Source organism: Pollicipes pollicipes, unplaced genomic scaffold, assembly GCF_011947565.3.
Source record: "Pollicipes pollicipes isolate AB1234 unplaced genomic scaffold, Ppol_2.1 Scaffold_5724;HRSCAF=6776_pilon_pilon_pilon, whole genome shotgun sequence".
Lineage (NCBI taxonomy): Eukaryota > Metazoa > Arthropoda > Thecostraca > Pollicipedomorpha > Pollicipedidae > Pollicipes > Pollicipes pollicipes.
This window is the reverse complement of record NW_023596746.1, coordinates 26,018,356-26,042,053: the sequence shown is the minus strand read 5'-3', so window position 1 is coordinate 26,042,053 and position 23,698 is coordinate 26,018,356. Positions and strand designations below refer to the sequence as shown.

The 23,698-nt window shown below is 51.4% G+C and overlaps 2 protein-coding genes across 4 annotated transcripts in view; both read left to right on the top strand.

The window, feature by feature from the left end:
* LOC119102584 (SCO-spondin) overlaps positions 1–5,130 on the top strand; it is a 32,078-nt gene extending 26,948 nt beyond the window's left edge. For 2 of the 3 annotated variants that reach the window (XM_037226008.1, XM_037226006.1), the window contains 4 exons: positions 1,925–1,975; positions 3,164–3,370; positions 4,075–4,185; positions 4,689–5,130. In XM_037226008.1, coding sequence (XP_037081903.1) covers positions 1,925–1,975; positions 3,164–3,370; positions 4,075–4,175 — 359 coding nt within the window. In that variant the 3' untranslated portion in view covers positions 4,176–4,185; positions 4,689–5,130. The remainder of the gene's footprint in view (positions 1–1,924; positions 1,976–3,163; positions 3,371–4,074; positions 4,186–4,688) is intronic. The other variant, XM_037226007.1, reaches the window with a different exon arrangement.
* Positions 5,131–12,377: 7,247 nt separating this feature from the next.
* mora (cysteine and histidine rich domain containing protein) lies at positions 12,378–22,031 on the top strand. Its single transcript, XM_037226953.1, has 8 exons — positions 12,378–12,509; positions 14,239–14,364; positions 15,999–16,105; positions 16,374–16,535; positions 18,164–18,301; positions 20,169–20,333; positions 20,842–21,030; positions 21,467–22,031. The coding sequence occupies exons 2-8, from the start codon at positions 14,289–14,291 to the stop codon at positions 21,668–21,670; spliced, it is 1,041 nt and encodes a 346-aa protein (XP_037082848.1). The 5' UTR covers positions 12,378–12,509; positions 14,239–14,288; the 3' UTR covers positions 21,671–22,031.
* The last annotated feature ends 1,667 nt before the right edge of the window (positions 22,032–23,698 follow it).

Genomic DNA, 23,698 nt, shown 5'->3' with positions numbered 1-23,698 from the left:
CAGGTTCTTGTATAGCTCACAGAACAGCTGATCCCCTAAGCGGCTGTGACTGGAGCCAACTACATTGGATTCGGTCTGGAATTGAGTCATGTCTCGATTGAGCGAGATCGGAATCGGCTCCGAATCGTTTCGTACTGCTCGGAGTCAAGAGTGCGGATCCACCCCATGGACAGTGAGTCCAAACCAGAATCTGTTTCGATGAAGCCAACTCGGGCATAAGTCTGGTGGTAGGCAGCCTCAGTAGGCGTCATGCTGTTGTAGAGATATGACGTAACTATCACAATGTTGACAACGGCTAATAGACGACATTAGGCTTTACAAGTTTGGGAATTGAAGCTGATCAACCTGGCAAGCTCTTCAAGTTGGGATAGGTTATGTCAAAGATGCAAATGCTTACCAATGGTTCCTGGACAATACGGAGACAAAGTTCGAAGGATATCATTTTTGAAGGATATTTGAATATATTGGAAGGATGCTAGGAATCCTGAAGCATCTTTTGAAAACATTCAACAGGATTCGTGGTCCTAGAAGATGCTTCAACGTACATAGGAACAGATCCAAGTCCACAAAAAGTATCGTAGGCAATCTTGAAACGGATCGGTAACAACGGCTGACCTGGAATCAAGGACTCAAGATAAGAAGGGATCCAGCGATGAAATCTATGGTTCCCTTTTTTACGCGCAGGTTTGGTTTACAGGTTTGATGATATTCAGCGTCCTCCTCTGCAAAGTGGAATCGAGCTGGGGGGGGGGGGGGGGGGGACAGTGGGGAACCCTCCCCAAAAGGCTTTTCACGAACATCGTCAGGACTGTGCAGCTAAGCAGACCTACGGCAGGTCAAAATGAAACCATGACTGTTTGGGACGACAATTTCTAGGTAGTTGTTCAGTGTGATGCAGCCACAGAGTGGTACACGAAGCTAAACACATTTGATATAGGTTTTTAGACCATTAAACACTCTAACTGGGGCATATAAATTATTCCGTAGACCTTGTATCGGGCGTAAAGGTGGGATCAAGGGTGAATCCAACCGCTTGGTTACTGAAAACGTGCTTTGTGGGGCAGTTTCTGGCGCATGTTTTGAATTCCTTGACCACATCGACGCCAACATGCATCTTATTTCGAATTAATGAGAGTAAGGAGAGACCACTGACTTAAAATTTTTCCGATTTACCTTGCACTTTGAGGACTTTTGAGGAAGTCAGTGACCTTCCTCTAACCTTTACGATGTCAAAATAAGACGTCTGATGACGGCTCTATGATCAATGAATTCGAAAGGAGCGTCAAAGGCTACTCTATAGAGCCACTTCGCCAGTAAAAGGCAGTTTGATTTTGATCTCAGCTTAACCCTTATACCTGTCCAAATGTCAATGGAATTGATCGCATTCATAAACTCAGTTGTCTAATTGTATCACAAACCACCCCAAATATTAGGGTTTCGTCTAAGACTTCGCCGTCGAATCAGGGTGAACGATTTCCAAGGAATCGCGTCCGCAGGCAGCCATGGTTTGGCTTTGGCCTGTCATAACTCAGTGACCTTACACGGTACATGCAATTTTGTGCACAAGAACATCAGCAATTAAATCATCACAGCTTCAGGCATAATGTGTGACTTCGGCGTGCTGTGTGGAGGTTGTTCTGAGAAAAAATATTTGCGGGAGGGAAGGGGGGAAATTGATCCCCACTCGAGCGCGCGTTAGGGCTGGTTAGATGCAGATCGCGTGTCTTGTATGCCCTGGAACTGATCGCTGCCCTGCTATGAGCAGAAAGTTCGATAAATTCGTAAGCCATACATTTGGCAATTCGAAATCCAAGAGCTGTGTTTGTCTGTCTTCATGATGACTTCATAGTTAAAATTCAAGGACACTCGTGTTGAAACCCTTCAGAACGATCGCAGCACATGCTCATGCAAACATATATTCTAGCCGACTGTACTCTGAAGAGGCTCAAGAGAAGCACGGAACCTTGCCCGCCAGGTAGGTAACTCCCGATGCAGGCGAAGATATCCGGGCTCCTGTTTATTGCAGTTACCACGAAGACGCCGGTGTGGGCTTGTTGTTATTCACTGAATGTGGAGGTCGACGAAACGTGACGCTACGGAACGACTCTTAGGATATAGTTCGTACATCCCATGTACATACAGACAGATCACTGAGGTGTTGTGGGTGAGCCTATATGATAAGGAACTCCTACGCCTTAACTACATTGAGATGCTGAAACAATCTTCGCCACCACTGAGTGAGGCACGAGTGGGGTCATGGCAAGTTAAGATCTCACAGTCAAACAGACGCAAGAATTGCTTGCAACACGATTCGGAGAAAAGGTGGTTGACGGGCCTTTGGGCCAGAACGCATCCTCCCATCTCCAGACCACAGCGCGCATTCCATGCGTGTTGGAATGTTGAAGGAACGTGTCTACAAAAGCAAACAAGCCGAACGAAAGCCTTCTGAGCGGAAGAAAACGATCGCAGAAGGAGCGCCGGCAATCCAGCGGCGATGGGTCGGCACGTGCTCAATAGCTGTGCATGCCATGTGCTTTGCTCCATAGAAGGAGGAAGACGTTTTGAAAGTGACATCGAAAGGGAGATACTGTTAAGTTTTGGAAGCTACACACATGGTATTGGAGATGCGTCCACATAATACGAGGATGAAAACAGCATATATTTTAGAACTTTACGCACGGGCGTTGCGTTTGATTTAAATGTCTACGTACCTGATCGCTGCGGCCGCACACAAATGCCAAACTTGCACGAAGACAAGGATTCGAATTAACAACGTGAACTGTGTTTCGTACCATAACATAACACGCCTCGATGTTGAGATTCATAAATTAATGCTGGAACCCAACATCTGCAGAGCTCTGCAATGCGGGCGGCTGTTGCGAATGACCACGAGTTATGCCCGCAACATGCTTCCTTTTTGGACGGCCTTGTGCTTGGTTTGAAATCCCTGCACGACCTTTCGACGTTATGTATTTTTCTGACCCCGATATAAACCCGCCGCTCGATTCAAGAACCGTCTTAGAGTGAACGTGTGTAAGCAGATGTTGATAAAATTCACTCATTTGACATACGGCCACCTCGCTCGGCTGGCCGCAGCCAAGCGAGTTTCGCTGGACGCGGACCGCTTCAAACCGCAGCTGAACTAACTGAAGTCCATCCCCAGGCTGCGCGCACGGCCCAGAGTTCATCGACGAGTGTGGCAACGACTGCCGCTGCGTGGACAACAAGTTCTACGGCTGCACTTTCAAGGCCTGCAGGGAGGGACAGATGAGCCAGAAGCCAATGTCCTGCAAGGGGTCGGACGGTCTTCCCAATAGAAGCCGGCGGCGTGTCTTCTGTCACGAGAACATTGTCAAAGTGCAGGACACAGGTGAGGTAGCTTGTCCCAATGCAAAAGTTTCAAAATGCCGGGCACAGCATAGTCCAAACTCCGCAAGATGGCCAGATTTTGCGCTGCCGGTACTTAAATAACTTCTTTGATGATCTATGTTGGGCGCAAAGAACACGTTTGGGGCCCAGAACACCTCCAAATAGACCGAGAGCTCCAGGTATGTTCGGTACCACAAGCGTGAGAATGCTCAGGCTCATACATGTTATGAATGAGGGTGATGTGCATGTCAAAGAATCACAGCACATCAGTGCAATACGCCACCAACGCCCAATATCCATACAATGTCACAGACGGCAGATCTACGCGCATGACCAGATGCATTGTACCGCTTTACATATGTATATACCTAGCAGATAAACTGCTTGGCTTCGAACGTCAGCAAAATAGTACGATGCGTTGGTTGGTTGGATGATACCACGTGGCATGCAATGAATGATTCATCTGGAGTTGTTAGCGTCAATGAAAACGTCGCTTCACATGGCACAAAGCACGAGATCCGCAGGGATCTTGCAGAATATGCAAACATATGGTTGCTTCTGATGGTCTCAGCATGTTCTCCGATAAACAGGTGCTTAAATAAGATGTGATGCAATTCCCTGATTCGTCCACTACCATATAAAAAGCCACAGGTCTCCCGGTTTGACCACGTGCCGATTAAGGTATCATTCGTTCTTAATTTTCAGATGCAAAATGTCTTCCCGGCGCTGCATTTAAGAATGAATGCAACAGCTGTGTTTGCAGCGACACGGGAGTAGCTGGCTGTACTTTGAAACTCTGCATTTAATAAGGAAAAGGTAGGTGCTGTTACAATCTTGAGTTGAAAATTATGCTCGTACGCATTGCGAGGAAGGCACCCTGTACAAGAATTGTGTCTTATACTGAACGCAAATGCGCACGAAAAATGCAAGCGTGTTCTTCGTCAAACGGTACACAGGTAAGGTACGGCATAAGTCACTCTTTAAGCTTAACAGATCTCTTTTCAACTGCATTTATTTACAGCATGCTGAGCTCCTCCCCTTTGACACATTATTTTATCTCACAGGGAGTGGGACAGAAAATAAACAGTGTTTGCTCTTGATCCAGCCGGCTCAGCTCACCGATGTTGCATGCATGTCGTCACTGTCCAGATATTTCAATTCAGTGCACAATTGGGACTAAGCAAATGAATGCCTAACGAACATCACAATCACGTTCTTTCAGTTCCGCACTGCTCACGGGTAGGCGGTGCTGTTTCATTTCGATTTAGCCGTTGCAAGTTCGTTAGAACTGACGCGGTCCTTTGTTTTTCTGGTTTCAGCATTCAGACTGGTCGGAGAAGGCCAGAAACGGAGCAGCAGCAAGTCTGTTGGAGGTCCAAACGACAGCCGTCAACACGCGCCCGATAGGTGTCATACTGTACTCTAATTTTTACTGTAGACGTTTACAGTGTGTTAATTGATTTCTGGCCATAAGTTTACTCATGGGTGGTGTAGCAGATGGGTTTGAAACAAGCACCTTTTCTCATGAACCTAGTGCGGTTGCAGTACATTGTCCATTGCCCGTCGGTGCTAAGTAGGTAGCTTGTTTAAGGCTTTTGTAAAGTACTCATGATGTCCGACTCAGTTTGAGTAAGCTTTTCATAAATTTGCTTCTTACCGCTTTGGCTTCTCCGCTTCTGACGAGCCATTTTCTTGTTTTGTGCAAGATTCTGCATATTTAAATTAGGCGATGACGATCAGCTTCGACAATATATTTTCTCGAAAAAAGCATCCGTTTCATGCCTCAAAGCTGCAAAAATCGTATGTTACTCCAATGCCGAAGGCCTGCCTGATCGACTTCCGTGTCAGGTGGCGCATTGGATCGATGGAGATTATACCACATGTACAATGCTGGACATGCGTTTCCAACACACGCCGTCAACTCACCATGCGCCGACTGAAGACACCAATGCAACTGTCCTCAAACACGTACGGGTGGACATCAACGCAAAAAACTTTCAAAAATGGTCATTTATCAAAAATAAATTTCCCATGGCTTAGTGAGCTTAAAGAGCTAATATCACGCTGTGGAACATGAGGCGCTCCAAAGTAGCATCTTTCTGCCGCCTTTGGCGTTCAGATTTTTACTAAATTATCAAAAACAGCAAAATGACCTTACTCATCGTGGTGTTATCATTCCACTGTGGAAAAGTCCGCTGCTTTGTCTTACCTGGCACAGCAATATCAGTCTAACCGATCAATATGTTGGCATTGAGCATGAAGAACCCCATCGCCAGAATTCTAGCTGAACCCATCTGCAGCTTGCTGGTTACTGACATTAAACGCGGCCGTGGTTCAGGAGGCAGTGCTAAAAGGGGCCAATATTTCCTCGTTCATGTCGTATCTGGTGATACAGAGTAGACACACGTTTAGTCGTCCCATCATCAGGCCTTCCAACACCACTCAGACATCTTTTGTAGCGTGGAATGAGCAACATTATTACATTCGTGACAGATTGCCATCTGGATCATAATTATCGTAAAGATGACCAAAAACTAGGGATATGGAGCCCATCGCCTTCAAGCATCCACACGGCTATAGGCTACACATGCACTGTAACAACATGCTTTCATAAATTTAGCAGGCTGAAGTGCTGGTGATCTGAATGCAACCGTACATTTTAAAAAAAATGTTTGCAACTTTGCCCGGCTGTTAGGCCGGCATGTGTCGACAACTTCAATCGACGAAGCTTCCGATTTTGCGGTTGCTGGTATTGGAACTTGTCTCGCGAGTTTCAACAAATATCGCACGCTGGGTTTACACATACTCAAAGCTCACATGCCACGCTATAACCCAAGAGCCACACACCCGTCTAATGACCTGACACACTCCCCGACCCAGTCCCTCGCGCGGGCCGACCTCGCCACAGGTCACGCCGCGCTGAGCTCACCCGGCTCCAAGTAACATCACTCTGCACGCATTCGCGTGAGAGTTGGGTTCCAACCAATCAGAGGCCTGCTGCGGTCAAGCCGGGGCCAACTTGCGGAACAAGGCAGCAGCTGGCGTTGATTAACTCAACCCTACAAAATCACGGTATTAACATCCGACACTTGTGATCGAAGGCGGCGAAATGCTCACATTATTTGGGTGTATATCAGTCACAATAACGACATGTTGTCGCGGCCTAATGTATCCCGGCTTGGGGTGCGGCGTCTTGTATTCTGGATCGACTCCGGAAAATGCGACAATGACCGCTGTGCGGGCACTTGCTGGTGTACCTGTGCGTGGAAGAGTTATTGAGATGTGCCGGTGACATGTAGCTGGTAGATTTGACTGCACTTGGCAGCTGATTTCACGTCTTCAGGCGCTATATTGGTTAAAATCTGATGTGATCAAGTCCTTCAAAAATGCTTCAAGGACCCTAGTATACCTATAAAGTTACCCAAACCAGGTCAGTGCGTAGCTCGTCCATCCGAGGCTGCAAGCCAAATTGTGTTATGGATACTCTGCAGTGTAAGAGCCGTGCAGCACGCCATGACGGCGGCTGATGGGCAAACATGCTGATGTTTGCTTTGCATGCTGTTGAACATGCCACTCATGCTAGGGTTTGGGATAAAACTGCACAAAAGGTGCGTATGGGAGTTGCTCACAGGATAAAGGTGGTACACTAAAACTGCATAGGAATAAGTTGCGTGGAGTACAAAGTTCGTGATGCAAATACTGTTAATCGGAGGAGCAATTTGACCACGCACCGAAACATCAGGAAGCAAGAGAACTCGAAACGTATGTGAACGCATTCCTGACAAGTTTTGAGGCCCCTAGGTTGTCACCTTTAGGTCTAATAAGGTCAAACAAGGTCAAACACCAACCAAATTTCGAAGTGCCCTCAGACGTTCTCGCCCAACTGCATTTTAAGATAAAAGATCACTTGTCAGGTCATTGACCTTATGTGTGCATTATGTTTGAAATGAACAAAAACCTGTAAAATTAGTTCGACATTTAAATTTACAATCGGCGTCAGAACTTACCTTAGACGGCATATTGTTCAAAGCAAAGGCGTGATTGCGGCCATGTCAGGTGAGTCAAGTCCACTGACCTTCATAGGGTCAAAAAATAAGAATGTTGATATATATATATATATATATATATATATATATATATATATATATATATATATATATATATATATATATACATACATATGCATATCTATTTATCTATCTATCTATCTATCTATCTATCTATCTATCTAATATATCGAGATATAAGCGATTATACCAACATATTGGCATAGCATTGGCTACAGCAACGTAAAGCTTCGTAGTCATTCCCGAAAAAACCTTCAGGATAGGGTAGCAACTTGACTCCCCCAAACGGTGTTAAAGCTTCCCACAAACTGTCAAAACACAAAATTTGTGAGGACCGTCTAACGTCAGTTCGGATATGACGTCATGGGCCATGTGGTTGTTGTTTGTGTTTTATCTCGGAAGCTGATGTTTTATATCCATGCCGGAGCCTCTCGGACAGTATGCATATTAAGCAATGCTGCGTTACAGTGCTGAATTCGTTTTCAAATCGTCACCTAAAAAAAATTAGGTGTTTTAAAAGGTTGGGTCGTGCCCCTGCTTCGGAAATGGGCCCCCAGAGCCCAGGCCAGCACGGAGCCGACTGTTCGGTGTTGGTGATCTCTGGCCGAAAAGAGGAATGTTCTCTCAGTGGTCTCCGATCGGTGCATAAGGCTCTCTAACTGACATTTGAGATCACGGCCCTATGGCGGGGGTCCTTAATGCGACCTACAGCCAGCCTTTAGCCCTCCGATCGGGCCCTTGATCTTTGGTCTTAAGTGACCCTTCGGCCCCTTTTCGTATCCCCCAAACGCCGCCCCTGACCGACTGGAGCCACCTGCCGCCACACGACCCCTGTTAGGCACTGTGGCCCCTAACCGACACAGGTACCCCTCATTGTGCCAGGGACCCTGAACATTGCAAATCGCGAGCGCTTCTGCTTGGAAAATAGGTCTCAAGGATGCAGACGGACATGGAGCCGACTGTTTGGCTCGTGTCGAGGTGGTGTCTTGGTGTCGAGGTTCTATATGACAGGGATAGAGAACCCTAATGGGAGAAACCTAATAGAAGCCTTCTGACATGACATTTTAGGTCGCGGCATTACGGGTGAGGGCCAGGTCCGAGTCCAAACGGGCTGTTGATTTTTGGTCCCGAGGGGTTCTCCAGCCCCTCTTTGGGATTCCTCAAACTAAGTCCGTGGTCGACTAGGGACCACTAGCCGAAACATGACCTCCTGTTATGCACTGGGGCCCCTGACCGACAAAGGGGCCCAACCACTGCTTCAGTGACCCAGACCAATGTAAACATGACCCCGGTCTTGCTCCCGCTTGGAAAATGGCTCCCCAGGGTTCAGACTGACCGGGAGCCAACAGTTCGGTGTTCGTGGTCTCTGCCCGGGTAAGATACCTGCATTGTCTCAGGGGGTCCTCAAACGGTACAAAGGGACCTCTGACTGATATTTCAGGTCACTACCCTACGGACAACAATTCTTAATGTGACCTACAGCCAATGCTTCGGCCGCTATGCCATCCAACTGGGCCTTTGCTAGCCTGTTCCGTTGGGCTGCCCGGGCGCTCCTCGGACCTCATCGAATATTGCCCTTGGTCGTGCTCTGACCCCTCACAAGCACAGGACGCTCTGTTAGGTCCTGTGGGCCCCTGACAGATACAGGGGCACCGACCAATGTAAATCACTGGCCCCAGCTTTGTTGATGATTGGGAAGCGACCCTCAGACCCATACATTTACGGAGCGGACTGAGCGGCACTGGTGGTGCCTGACTGACATATAGACCCATATCCACTGAGGATGTCCCTGGATGACTCAGGATGATCAGTGCCAGGGGCGCTCTGGATGCTATTTGAGAGCCAGTCTCTGTAAGCCGGGCCCCTGATTAAGACACCGACCAGCCCGTCGTGCTCTTAGACCCTTCCACTCGAGCTCTTGATCGTCGGACCCGGTGGGTCCTCCAGGCTCTTCGGGCCTCCTCGAACACTGCTTCTGGCCGATTTGGAGCCCTTTGTCAGCACATGGTCCCCGTTAGGCGCTGTAGGGCCCCACCAATGTAAATCGCTGGCTATAGCTTTGTCCGTGGTAGCGGAATGGGCCCTTCGGCCTCTGAAATCGAGCCCTTAATGCTAGGTCGCGAGGGATCCTTCGGGCCCCTCAGAACCTGGGCGGGCACACGCCCCTGTACCTCCCCTCTGCCTGAGCTACTGTTTCAGGAGCAGGAACAAAAACCGCTTCTAGAGCTTCCAAATACCAAAAATCATCAAAATATTGATGGCAGAAAAAGCTCCGGCCAGGCTACCGATGCTTTCTGCAGCTGGGTGTACCAATATGGGTCCTCTCCCGATTGGTGATAGCTCATTATGGGCCTAAGGTGGGGTAATCCCCTCTCAGGTCTTTGCAGGCCTGGGAGGGAATATTCTCAGGTCTAAGAGAAAAATTGCGTCCATTCCGGGCTTGACCTGTGCCTTTCCTGAGTATCAAAAAATGACACTTCCCAGACCAAACCTAGGCCTTTTCTGAGTTTAACCAGACGTGAGCCCACCCCGGGCCTAAAAGATGAGAGCTGCCTTTTCGGCACATGAGATGCTTACTTTATCAGCCTAAAATACATGTCCCCTCATTAATAAGGACCCTCTTGAGTCTTTTATGGCCATTTCCAGATCCTGAGGGCCCTTTCTGAATCTACCATGAGCCCCCTCCAAATAAAAAACGGGCCTTGCCGAGTCCAAGATGGGTCTTTTCTGACTGGAGATGGGCCATTTCCAGGCCTAAATTCACATGGACTTTTGTTACCTGGAAATGGGGTTTTTCAGCCCTGTGACTAGCCCCATCATAGCTTGGAGGCGGTGCGTAGGCCGGAGGTTTGGGGGGGGGAGGAAGTGGAAGGGGGGGGGGGGCAGCGAGGGCACACATGTCTCCCCTTTGGTCCAGACGGGCCCTTAGGGCTCTTCAGGACCGACGATCAAGGGTCCGACTAGTGAGGCCGAAGAGTTGGCCAGAGGCTGTATCAAGGAATCCTAGCCCGTAAGGGTCCATCAGAGGGCCTCTTGTACCGATTGAGGCCCCTGGGGCAATGAGGGTCCGCCAGTCGATCCTCGACCACGAATTGTAAGGAATCTGCCCCGTTGCGGCCTGGGGCCCATTTCCAAAGCCGGGACCATGCTGGAGCCCGCGATTGCTAGTCGGTGGACCCTTTACATTGGTCGGGGTTCATGAGGCAATGGGGGATCGCTGTGTTTGTCAGGGGGGCCATGGTACGCCTAACAGGGAACCTTATGTCGGCAAGGGCCTCGAGTCGGCAATGGCTCCGTTTTCTGAATAGGGACTGAAACGGGATCCCGAATGTCAGGGAACCTCTTAAGTTGACCGTGTCCGCTGATGATGAAAGGAGATAGGATAAATGCAGATGGAACGGTCCATAATGAGACAATTAAAGGGCTTTCCGTCCAAGGCCCACGGGCCCAAGAACGCACGTGGCATCGAGCCTCCACTTCATTTCGGTCAGTGACCGGATGAACCGAACTGAAGTCATCTGCCAATTATTGGACCCCCTGCGTCGGTAAGCCATCCTTTGGCATCAATGAGGCCCACTGCGTCGATCCGGGATCAACTACTCCGTCCCGAGGGCCTTCCGCGCCAGGGAGGGGACCGATGCATGATGCATCCCTCTGCACACCTCCTGATCGACCAGCGGGCCCCAGCCACCGTATCTCCAGAAAAGACGCCCACAAGCGCCCCGGGTGGCAGGCTGGAGCGGAAGTCGCCTTCGACCCCTGAACGGGAAAAGCAATGGGGCCCCCTAGTGTTCTACTTACGGCTCCCTGCCAGCGAAATATGAAGGGTCTCCTTAGTGTTAAATCCACTGGGTCCCTCAACGAACCCACTTGTCGGCATGCTGACAGCAACTGAAGAAAGCTCGGGCCCCTCGTAATAAAATGGACAAAATCTTGTGATTTTCGGGGTGCCTTTTCACAAGCAGCCCTTTGTCCTGCTGTGCGCCGCCCCAACCCTTCTTACCAAAACTTTGGCCTCTCCCTTGGTATAAGATAGCGCTGGCGGGACCTAAAATAGGCTGTTCTTGGGCTTAAGCGTTTAGATGCGCCCTTTCCGTACATGAGATGTCCACTTTCTCGGTCTAAAACGTGCCATTTAATTTTTTAAGAAGGGCCCTTCTTGTGTCTACGATAGGCCCTTTCCAGACCTCTTTCCGCGCTCACGATGGGCCCCACCCAGACTTGAGACGGACCCCTTCTGAGTTTGCGATGGGCCTGTCCTGATCAGAGACGGGCCCTTTTGAGTCTACTATGGGCCCTTTCAGACCGTGTTTGGAAATGTTTTTTTCTGTTGATTTTCCTTCCCGTGTCTGAAACTGTTATGGGGATCTCCTGCCTTGAAACTGATCGTTTCGGGACCTGAGATGAGCTCTCTACACTTACTTGGATGGTGCACAAAAGGTGAACCTTTTTCACAAATCCGCCAGGGGCCCATTTGGACCACCTGAAATAGGGGGGGGGGGGGGAAGGTGGCTTTAGCCCTTTCTTCATACATGGATAAGATTTGCCTCGCGGATTCACCGCCACTAGCTTTCTGAGCCTACGATGGGCCCACTCCAGACCAGAGATGAGCCCTTCCCAGGTAGATGGACCCCCAAAGGTAGTCCTGCAGTGTGACCCCTCGAAAGTGACCGAAGTTATGCCTAACTCGGTGACCGCTGCTCGAAGAAGTCTAGAAATATGTCTGTATGGCCTAAAACTAGCCCATCAACCCAGTCTCATATTCTACACAAACATAAGGATGTGAATTGGACTTTTTTCGCTCCGTCGTCGCGGATTACACAGCGCTTCTGATTTAACGGCCTTATTTTAACCACCCTTCCCCTGGGCGAAAAACCCCGAACACTCTAGAAAGTTGGCAGCTTCAAAGTTTTACAACACTGACACGCTAGAGACGGGTGTGCGCACAACGCCGTGAGCGCTCTTGGCCTTGCTGAAAGAAGCCGAGCAGTCAGATTTTTGGTTGCAACACCCGTGGTTGGCAATTGTTGTAGTCCGTGTTGTATTTGAGCTTCAAGCCCTGTGTATGTATAGGTACGTGATAAGCGGTGTTTGACGTCTAGTCATGAAATTGTGCTAGCGATGGCGATGCTGACATTTGTAATAATCACGATTAATCCTGCTAGGACGCAACCGTGGAGCTGTGGGTAACTGGTCATCGCCGAGGTTTGAATGAGCTGAAGTAGGCCATGCCATAAAGGATGATGTATGGATTATGCTGCTCAGTTTTGGCCTTTTCAACCCCCTGTCCCCTTTGTAACGTAATGGTCAAGCTGGGTGAAAATCCTCTGCCTTCAGGCCTCGGGTAGCTCAGTGAAGTGTACTGTGCTGAAAAGGTAATGTTTGGTCACTTACTGGGATAGGGTGATATGAAACAAGATGGAGACAGTGCCTGCCATGAGAGGAATCCATCAGTTTGCAGTGTTAGGCTTTATCATGCTAAAAGATTGATAAACTCAGTTGCAAACATGTCTGTTTATAAAGACAGATTGTCCAAGCCCCCATTTATGCTTTATTTATACTGTGTCAAGCCTCCCCATCCTTTCTGTGTGTGATGTTGAGTGTGGATGTTGTGGGCACCAGTAGTGTAATGGTTAACGCATCTGCTTTAATCACTGCGTGTCTGGGTAACCAGAGGTATGGGGTTTGATTCCCTGTGGCGCCCGCCCTTCCTGCCAGGGTGAGAGGCAGGTGACGCCATATAGCCTCAGCAGCTGAGTGCGTCATAAAGCCCCAATGACATGGCACATGAGTGTGGATGTTCCCTGATTGGAGGGTACCTGGTTGACAATAATTTCATTAGAGGTATTGGGTACATTCCCTCAATAGGTATCAAATTTCAGATAGCGCGCAACAGTAGGTAAACATTTACAGATTGCACATGCGTGCATACTAATTCAGGTGAACCAACCCTTGCACCTTTTTCCTTAATCATGAAACTGCAGAATGCAGATTGCATGGTCACATGCATATGCCAGTAATACATCATATATATAATTTTATGAACTTAAATGGTGATAATATAACCAGTAAAAGGTATGCAAATGATTTTACAATAATGAAAAGGAAAGATAACTGGTCTGGTTTCAAAACAGCTTTTTACTAACTCAAACAGGAATATCAGATGGGTTTATGTTTCTACTCACCAGCTCAACATTGAAAATAACTGATTGACCATGTTTGTAAAGGAAAGGAAATATGCTTGCATTGTCAACACAGCAGTTCAGTAGTCTTCATGATATTTGGTAATGAATGAGTGACATTTCCAACCAGATATAAAGGGAAATGTTGCAAACTGGCAGCATTGTCTGACTGGGCATCAGATAAGCAAGAATGAAGATAATGCAAACTTACTTGTTTTATGACAGTAATTTAGTGGCATGGTTTTGTAAAGTAAGGGGTGCTTAATGGTGAAAAGTGACAATGCCTGTCCCACCATGAGCCAACTAAAACCTTCCCAGATTGCCCTGCTTCCTCTTCAAAGCTGCCCTGCCTCCCTCTATCTGAATTGGAAGCTATCCCCCTTTTTGCTACAATCCATGCATGATGCTGGATGTTTGAAGCACTGTATCCAGCAATGAGCATTGATCCCATGGGCAGATCCAGGATCCAATCTGGTTCCATGTTCCTGGGATTTTGAGAACTTTTAGCAGGCCCTAGCCACATATCTGGCTGTATCACTCATTTGCTACATGGGCATTAGTGCAGAGATGTATCCTTGCTGTCTCACATGCAATGTTTCCATCTATTGTCTGTTTGGCAGAGACAGTTTTTGTACTCTGAGTGATTGAAGGCCAAGAGAAAGGAGCAACAATGTCAGCTGTCAAGGAATTACAGTGCTACAACCGGGGTTGTGGCAGCAAATACAACCCTGATGAGAACAAGCAAGGTATGTGTATGTGCTGTCAAATGACTGCCATCATTTGGGGCTGATGTGTGTTTGTTTAGTGTCTCCAGACTAGATCTTGATAAGAGTGTCAAACCCATCCCAAAAAGCTTGAGTGGGGAAATGAACTGATCCAATGTTGTCCTTTTGGCATGGAGAGCTCTGTGCTGTCAGTGAAAATGGTGAGTCACTTATGGCAAACATAGACCCCTAAGCCTTTGACCAGCATGCTGGTTCTGACATTGAGCAGTTATGCTGTGGTCCCTTTTAATGTTCATTGCCTTCCTCAATGGACTGAATGTTTTTTATTATGGTTGACTGTGGCCCAGCCAGTATGTGAAATCACCACTGTCACAAATATATCAACAATAGCAGCAGTTAGTGGCCATTGGTAGCCCAAAGCCTGGCAGATGTGCACTGAATGGAATGTCAGTGCTTGTAAGAAATGAAGTTGATGCAGTGATATTGATTGCAAATGACCCTGACCCATCTCTCTTCATTGCAAAAATTAAAAAAAGTGGTGAAGTGAAGGATACAGATGTGCAAACCCAAAAAAGTTGCCTGTTGTTCAATATCAGAGTTTGTCATTGTGTGATTAGCAATGAGACAGTTGTGAAAATAGGTCACAATTAAATATATTGATAGTCTTCTTGCCAGTTTGGGGTACAATCGTGAGTCATTTAAAGCCAGGCTCACCATGCAGCCCAATAGCAAAACATGACTGTGTGTTGTGTTATTGAACTCAAGCCTTCCTTTCATGAAGCATTAGGCATGACTGGCTTGTTCAGTCATCTGAAACATGCAACTGCGTATTCAACGCGTGTAAGCACGTCACACTTGCGCACCCGCGATTTCGTGTGTTTCTTTTTGCGGTTCCGTAATGAAATATGCCAATTGGGGGGGTTGGCCCTTCAGTAGTTTCGAGATTTTGCGTCGATTTCCGGATATCTGTCGCCGATTTCACGCAAGCCGCCGTTTTTCGCCTCCCATGTCAAACCTGCATGCCTGAACCAAGCTTAGAACGCGTGCCACGGGCGCAACCTTACCATCTCTTTCGTCACGACATTCGCACATCTTTATTTTCGCCCACCGGTGAACGTCGTCACGCGCGTCTTGCGTAATTTGCATCGCGGCCTCATTATTGGCGCGACGTGTGCGAGAAAACTCATTGTTGCTGCCCAAACTTAACACGAGGAACGTCGTCACGCTAAACCATTGTATATTGCAGTCTGTCTGTTAAGTGTTCAGGTGCCGATTGCTTTGTGTAGTGCAGCCAAATTCGACTGGGCTTTGAGGCGGAGGCGTTCGCCAGGATTCGGCACCAGGGGGAATGAGGGTCAGTGCGATGAACTGAGAGTCCAAACTCATGTTCATGGAGGCCAGATTAATTATTGGGAGGAAATACGTGAGACCCCATCATGCACCACGTTGGGAAAGCCTTAGGAAGATGTGAACATGATTGTAAAGCTAGAACAGTGGAACAACAACACTTTTGAATCGAAATTTGGGGAAGCAAGAAATATCCATATATGCATGTAACCCGCACATGTACATCAGATGTTTGATGACGGATTTAGTCTTGAAGATGCAGTGTGATATGAGTGATGGGCGTTCATAATTGAATGTTGTGTTTGCAGACTCGTGCACATACCATCCTGGTGCGCCGTTCTTTCACGACGCCTACAAGGGCTGGTCATGCTGTAAAAAGAAGACGGTTGATTTCACAGAGTTCCTGAACACCAAGGTACGAGACGAGCCCGGTTTCACACCTTCACCGTTGTGGGTGTTATTGATAATGAACCACGTCGTGGGCGCGCAGAGTTCCTTCCTGCGGCTCTCCTGTGGCGGAGACTCTCCATGGAAAGTGTTCTGTCAGCCGTGGTCAGTCAGCACACGGATCAGGCACCGCCCGATGAGGTCAGCGATCGGCCGGAGCCGAGTCTGGGCTCGGTGCTGGCCCCCGCCGCTGCCGCCGTGTCTCCCGCAATGAAACGCCGCCGGATCTTTGGCAGGGCTGCACGAAAGGCTTTCACAGCGACGTCAAGCCGGTGGAGCCGGAGAAGCCCCAGAAGGAGGCGTCGCCGCCCTCCCGCGAGCAGCAGATCTTCTCGCCGCAGACGCCCAACAGGAAGCTGGAGCCGCCGGCGCCGCGCCCGCCCTTCGACTCGCCCATGGTGCGTGTCAGGAGGCGGTGCCGTGCGCCTCCGCAGCACGCTGATGACAGGCTGCGCCTTCTGCCCCTTTTTGTTCTTATGGGTGGCTGTTTATGGCAATGAGTGCCATTGTTTTTTGTGGTGTCCGGTGCTGTGCTGAACAGCGGACATCACCTCCGCTTCTTTGTTATAAGAACACATATGATCAGCTACATGTCAATGACCATATGTTAAACATGACAAACGGAATGTTCAACGAGATTTGGCCTCCAGTCATCTGCAGGCTGAAAAGGTTTTTCCCTTCCCTCCAAGCACATTTTCAAATGCGCGCAAATTTACGCTTGCCTCGGTATTGCTTGTCACTGTCGTTCGTGAGATAACCTGTCATCAAATGCTTCGAACATAAATCAAAAGACGCCCTGTACACTGGAACCAGTCTAAACGCTGAGAAACAGAATGTACAAGATAATACTGTGATGATGACAGAACCGCATATAGTGTACCCAACCAATAACGCGGCCAGCAACTAATGGTTTAAACACTAGAACTGGCGTTAAGGGTTGAATTCAAAGTTCATCCCGAATCATTCACTAAATTGGCAGTTTTCACACAAAGTGATTTTGTACACTACGTTTGTTGGCAGACGTTTACCAGATACACGACAGTCACAGCCATGGCAGCGTTGGCGGCCCGATAGGCGGGACGGCTTTTGTAAGGCTTTGGTAAGGCTGGTCGCGCAGGGTTTCGTTTCGGGGTCGCCCTGATGGTGCTTTAGCTCTCCTGATTTTTCCGTTTACCTACCCAACTATTGTTTCATCGTTTCATCGTACTCTCACACGCACGCTCGGTGAAACGAAAGGGCCAGTCGAGTTTTACGTATGCGAAAGACCGTTAGTCATCGGTTCAATGAACATATTGGAGACGCCGGCGTACAAGACTTGAGTTATCCTGCCTTCCGTTGGCATGCCAGCGCCCCAAGTCCCGAATTTAACACTGCTTTTTCGGATCGAGCTTCTTTGAACAAACCGTGATTACAACGAGACCAAAATTATTGAATCAATCTTCATAAAAAATTGAAGCCAACCCGAAACAACATAGCTGGTTCCTGACCTGTGGTGGCATTCGTTGGGTACAGACTGTATGTGGTGGTGTCACCATCGCAACATAATGTTATAATGTCTGTTAGCTAGAATTGGGTGTTAGGACTTTGCCATTCCATTCATCAACAGGCGCACTGGTTCCAGCGTATAGGACGTCTTACGGTATGCATGCTGGAAAGAGCTTTGTTGTGACGTTTTCTCGTGAATGGCAGTGACAAGCAATATTGAGGCTATTGTAAATTTGCGCGCGTTTGAAAACGTGCTTGAGAAAAGGAAAAGGCTTACAACCCATTGGTGGCTTTAGGCCGAAAGCTCCTTGTTCATTTCGGTTTGTTTTTTATATTTATGACAGTAGTCATTGGGATGCAGTTGACGATACGTGTTTTTATTACGATCTCCACAATCATGCTGGAGACCCTCCGCTCACTAAAAATAAAAGCTACCCTGACATAGCACAAAGCTGCATCGTCACGTGCTCTCAAATGTGCAGAATCTTCCCCCTTGAGTCGCCTGAAGGCCGGACGCTGATGACGATTGTGCGCCCCGCAGACCGAGCTGCCGTGCACCGTGGCGCCATCTCTGAGCCAGGCGCTGAAGCAGCGTGCGACGGACCCGGCTCGGCCGGAAGCTGCCGACGCCGGCCAGCTGCAGCCCGGCACCAGCTGCAAGAACGGCGGCTGCAAGGAGGTGAGCCAGCGGCAAACACTGGACGGGAGAATGTCGGTGCGGGCCGGCCTCGCACGCGGGCTGGTGCTGGGCGCCGGTCTCCTTAGCGGGCTGGTGCTGGGCGCCGGTCTCCTTAGCGGGCTGTGCTGAGTATCGGTCTCCTGAGCGGGCTGGTACTGGGCGCCGGTCTCCCGAGCGGACTGTGCTGAGTACCGGTCTCCTGAGCAGGCTGGTGCCCGGCGCCGGTCTCCTCAGCAAGCTACTGCTCGGCATCGGTCTCCTGAGCGGGCTGGTGCTGGGCGCCGGTCTCCTCAGCAAGCTGGTGCTCGGCGTCGCTCTCCTGAGCGGACTGATGCTAGGCGTCGGTCTCCTGACTGGACTGGTGCTGGGCGCCGGTCCCCGGAGTGGGCTGGTGCCCGACGCCGGTCTCCTCAGCAAGCTGGTGCTCGGTGTCGGTCTCCAGCGCGGACTGGTGCTCGGTGTCGGTCTCATGCGAGAGCTGGTGCTCCAGCTGGAGTAAATTAGTTGCCGCCAACTTGCCGTAAATACTTGTAACTTTGTTAACGTTGTTATCTTGTAACTAAAGGAGAGCTGACGCGCCTTGTAAAATCGGCAGACTAGACTGTGTTGTCGGTGCGCCTGGTTAACATACCGAGTTGTGCCATCTGTGTCAGACCAGCAGACCGGCATGGGTATCATACGTGTCATCTGTGGCGTGTGGGGTCAGCGTACACCGCATGCCACGGCTAGTCCTGTGTGAGGTTGACCTACCCCATGTGCCGATGTGTCGGTTTTGCAGACGTGCACTATCGTCTTTGTCGGGTCACTGCAGGTTGATTATACCAAATCTGTCAGATCAGCAGGCTTAGCATACCAACTTGAGGTCGGCGGTCATCGGATACTATGTGTTAATGCGATCGGACCGGGTATGTTACATGTGTGGGGTGAACAGGTGTATCATCCTGTCCTCATTTACTGAACCCAGCGTGCTTTGTGTGTTGAGTCGGCCACAGACCTGTGTCACCGCTGGTGTTAGGGACTGCCATCCGCTCCTCCCCAGACGTACGGCAGCTATGGCGCCGCTGGTGTGAGGGACTAACGTCTGCTCCTCCCCATACGTACGGCAGCTGTGGCGCCGCTGGGTGTGGAGGGACTGTCTCCTTCTCCTCCCATACGTACTGCATCTGTGGTCGCCGCTGGTGTGAGGGACTGACGCCCGCTCCTCCCCATACTACGGCCTGTGGCACCGCAGGGTAGGGACTGACGGTCACTGCGCCGCTGTGTGGGGACTGACACCCCGCTCCTACCAGGGCGCCCGGTTAGGCACAGACACGCCCTGGCCCGGCGCCGCTGGTGTGAGGGACAGACACCTGCTCCTCCCCAGACGTACGGCAGCTGTGGCGCCGCTGGTGTGAGGGACTGACACCCGCTCCTCCCCAGACGTACGGCAGCTGTGGCGCCGCTGGTGTGAGGGACAGACACCTGCTCCTCCCCAGACGTACGGCAGCTGTGGCGCCGCTGGTATGAGGGACTGACACCCGCTCCTCCCGATACGTACGGCACATGTGGCGCCGCTGGTGTGAGGGACAGACACCTGCTCCTCCCCAGACGTACGGCAGCTGTGGCGCCGCTGGTATGAGGGACTGACACCCGCTCCTCCCGATGCGTACGGCACATGTGGCGCCGCTGGTGTGAGGGACAGACACCTGCTCCTCCCCAGACGTACGGCAGCTGTGGCGCCGCTGGTGTGAGGGACTGACACCTGCTCCTCCCCAGACGTACGGCAGCTGTGGCGCCGCTGGTGTGAGGGACTGACGCCTGCTCCTCCACAGACGTACGGCAGCTGTGGCGCCGCTGGTGTGAGGGATTAACACCCGCTCCTCCCCAGACGTACGGCAGCTGCAGCGCCGAGTGCCGCTTCCACAGCGGCGTGCCGATCTTCCACGAAGGCATGAAGTATTGGTCGTGCTGCCAGCGCAAGACGTCTGACTTCAGCGCGTTCCTAGCGCAGGAGGGTTGCACCACCGGTGACCACCTCTGGATCAAGAAGAAGGTGCGTGCCCAGCCCACCGGTCCCTCAGGGATGTGTCTCGGGATGTCAGGCTGACGGAGGCTGACTGGTCTGCTTTTTTAGTTCTCCAGTCCTCCCCTTTTCCCCATTTCCGAACAAACAACAGCGAAAATGTTTATGACAATGTCTCAATTCTCATTGACGTTATCCCAAAGAGTCGGGCCAGATTGCAGGTGCAGTTTTTGACTTGATATCCTGCATTGGGTACGCAAAGTCACGCTAAACTGTCACCGATGATAAGATGACACTTGGCACCCAGGGAAAAACTGGTGTTCCGTTTCCAAGATCTGTTATGTTGTGTAGACCCCGGTCATGTGTTGCTCAATTCAAGGTGTACAGTGGCCCAAGACGTGTACCCTGGCGAAACAAAAAATGAGCTCTAAAGAAACCACGGCGACATGTCCTTGAATTCAGCTGTGGCGCCGCGACCTGAACGCCATGCTGCAGCCGCCTGACGCACTGCACGCGCTCGCGTGCCTCCGGCCGGCAGGAGGGCGACGCCCGGCGCACCAGCTGCCGCTACGACTGGCACCAAACGGGCAGCCACGTGATCGTGGCCGTGTACGCCAAGCTGGCCCGGCCGGAGCGGAGTCGCGTGCTGGCCGGCCCCGTCCGGCTGCGGCCGCACATCGAGTTCGGCGACGACCAGGAGTTCGAGGTGGACCTCGAACTGCGCGGGGTGAGGAGGCCGACCGGCCCGCTCGGCGCGGGTTGCTGTCAGAAGGGAGCGGTTCACTTGCAGATGATGACGCTGGTCAAAGACGCGAATGTTTGTTGTCATTTCTCCGGTTTCTTTCGAACATCCGCGTAAGTGTCATGTATTTGCCTGCCTGGATTTCGAGTCTCTATCGAAGGTGGGATGTAGCTCATGACCTACTTATTGAATATTGAGAGATTTATCACCTCGTGCAGTATCAGTTTGTTCTTCTTGCAGTCTTCCAAATGCGGATATTGTGATACTTTTGCCACAGTAGCAACACTGCCGTACCGTGTCCACCTTACAAGGCTTACCATGTTACCGCGCCGTACTGTAGAGACATATGCCCGCTGCTGCTGGAGCCTGTTGGCGCCGAGCACCAGCTGACCCGTCCTGTCCCCCCCCCCCCTCCCGCCAGCTGGTCGACCCAGCCCAGAGCTCGGTCCAGCTGCTCGGCTCCAAGGTCGAAATCAAGCTGAAGAAGGCCGAGCCGCTCTCCTGGAGTCAGCTGAGCGTGGCGCGCACCGAGCCGGCCGCGCCGCCGGCCGCCCGGCCCGACGCCGACCCCAGCACGGACGCAATGACGCAACGCGTCGACGCCGTAGACCTCAGCGGCTTGTAGGCGATGCCACCGGCCAGATGGTGACGGATCGGACTCCGATGCTGGACTCTGGGGAGGCGCACCGGCGGACGGAGCGGTGCGCCCCAGGCGGTGACGGATCGGACTCCGATGCCAGACTCTGAGGAGGCGCGCCGGCCGACGGAGCGGTGCGCCCCAGGTGATGACGGGTCGGGCTGGCAAGGACGAGCGTCGGCGAAAGCCTTGCTGACCTCTGAGCTGGCAGCCTTGCTCAGCAAGACATGCTCCTGCGACTCCCCCGTCCATGTTCACGATGGAAATCTTCATTTTATTGGCGCGTCTTTGCCGCATGCGCTTGGTTGTCCCCCTGTTGTGTAGCACTATTACACCTGACCATGTGAAGTATCGCGTTTCGTTATGTGGAGCAGCGTGTCCGCAGAGGGGCGACGGACTGACGGCGCTGGGACGTAATAATACGTTAGTACCTAATCCTAAAATGTCAGCTTCCAAACACAGAACAAGCACCGCCATCATCGAAACTGCCTGATCGAATGGCTTATTTACATGACACCTGCCATATCTGACGTCTGGAGCAGCGAGGCTGCGGAGTTCAACGAGACTAAAACTTTCATTTCATTCCGCGTTTAACGATGCTGTCGTGCGTCTGTGGAGCGCTGGAGACTTGGTGTGGAAGGCTTCGTCGCCGCCACATCATTGCCTTTTCAAAGCCGTGATGTGACGGCGACGAATGTGAAGAATACCTTAAGGTCAGGTACACTCCAAAATGTCGGTCATGCGCCTCGCACAGCGCAGATGCGGATGCAGGCTGCCAGATTTGCCGTGTGATCATTCGCTCTCGACTGGACTGCGCTCCCTGTATTCCGTTGCGTGCGCGTCGGGCCTGCGTTCTTTGAACATCATCCACACCACAGCCCTTCGCTCTATCGCTGATGCGCTCGCCACGTCACCAGCTGGTGTCTGCGCCTGGGCACGCAGTAGCACGATCCCGTCAGAGGCCACTGCCGGCGGGCAGGCACACGCGCGGGGAGCGCCTTCACGCGGCGTCCCTCGTCGCCACGCCCACCGTGCGCACAGCCAGCTGGCTTGGCCGACCACAGCGCCACGCGGGTGTCCTGAGGCAGACTGCTACGGGAGAGGAAAAGGTGCATTCATCCGTGGCACCTGCTGCGTTTGGTGGTGAACACCTCGATTTAAGGAATCAGAAAAATCACGTCAAGTCACTCGCCGGCCTTGTTCATATGCGGACAACGGGCGCACTGCTCCATGCGACAAACGCGCGTGCGGGGATGTAGCTGAAGCCGCCGGCGGAGATGGTGGCTGTGAACAGAGCAGTCACCCGGTCGCTTTGCCGGCGTGCGCGTAGGGCCCTACGCTTGTTACCAGCTATGAATCATGTTCTTGTTCATCGCCGTCAGCGCAGAGGCTTTGCACCTCATTTTAACGGACGAGACAACCAGTAGTTCCGCGTGGAAATCTCAGTCCATCACGCCTCTATGTGCAGGGTTCAATTCACGCGCCGAACACCGCTGGAGCGCTGGGGGGAGGGGGAGGGTCACCTCGAGCTGAACCCAGTCGCTGACACCGCGAGCAACCAGTGGGCCGACGACGACACGGCGAGCACAGCGAACGTCCCGCACACGCTCGTTACCAGCCCCTGCCGATCATCTACCCGGCGACCAGGGACTTCATGAAGAGCGCAGCGGCGGGAGACGCGCTCGGCAGCATGCCTCCAGCTGGGTCTGTGGCCTTTCCGCTCTCGCAGAGCGGAGCGAGATGACCGGCTCTCCGCAGACTCCGTACTGACCGTGCGTGCGTGACCTGGAGCTATTTGTTGCGAGGCGCCGGTGGGCCCCCGTGCCACCGGCAAGGCGAGTGCCGTCACGGGCACCCTGCATACATGCCGTCACGGATACGGTCCGCCTCACCCTGCCCACTGTTCCCGAGTGGCCGCCGGCTAGCTTGGACGGCTAGCCTCGCCCCCGGCCAGCTGCGCTGAGGCTGCGCTGGGCAAGACGCGTCCTACCCAAAACATTACTGTCACAATGTTAT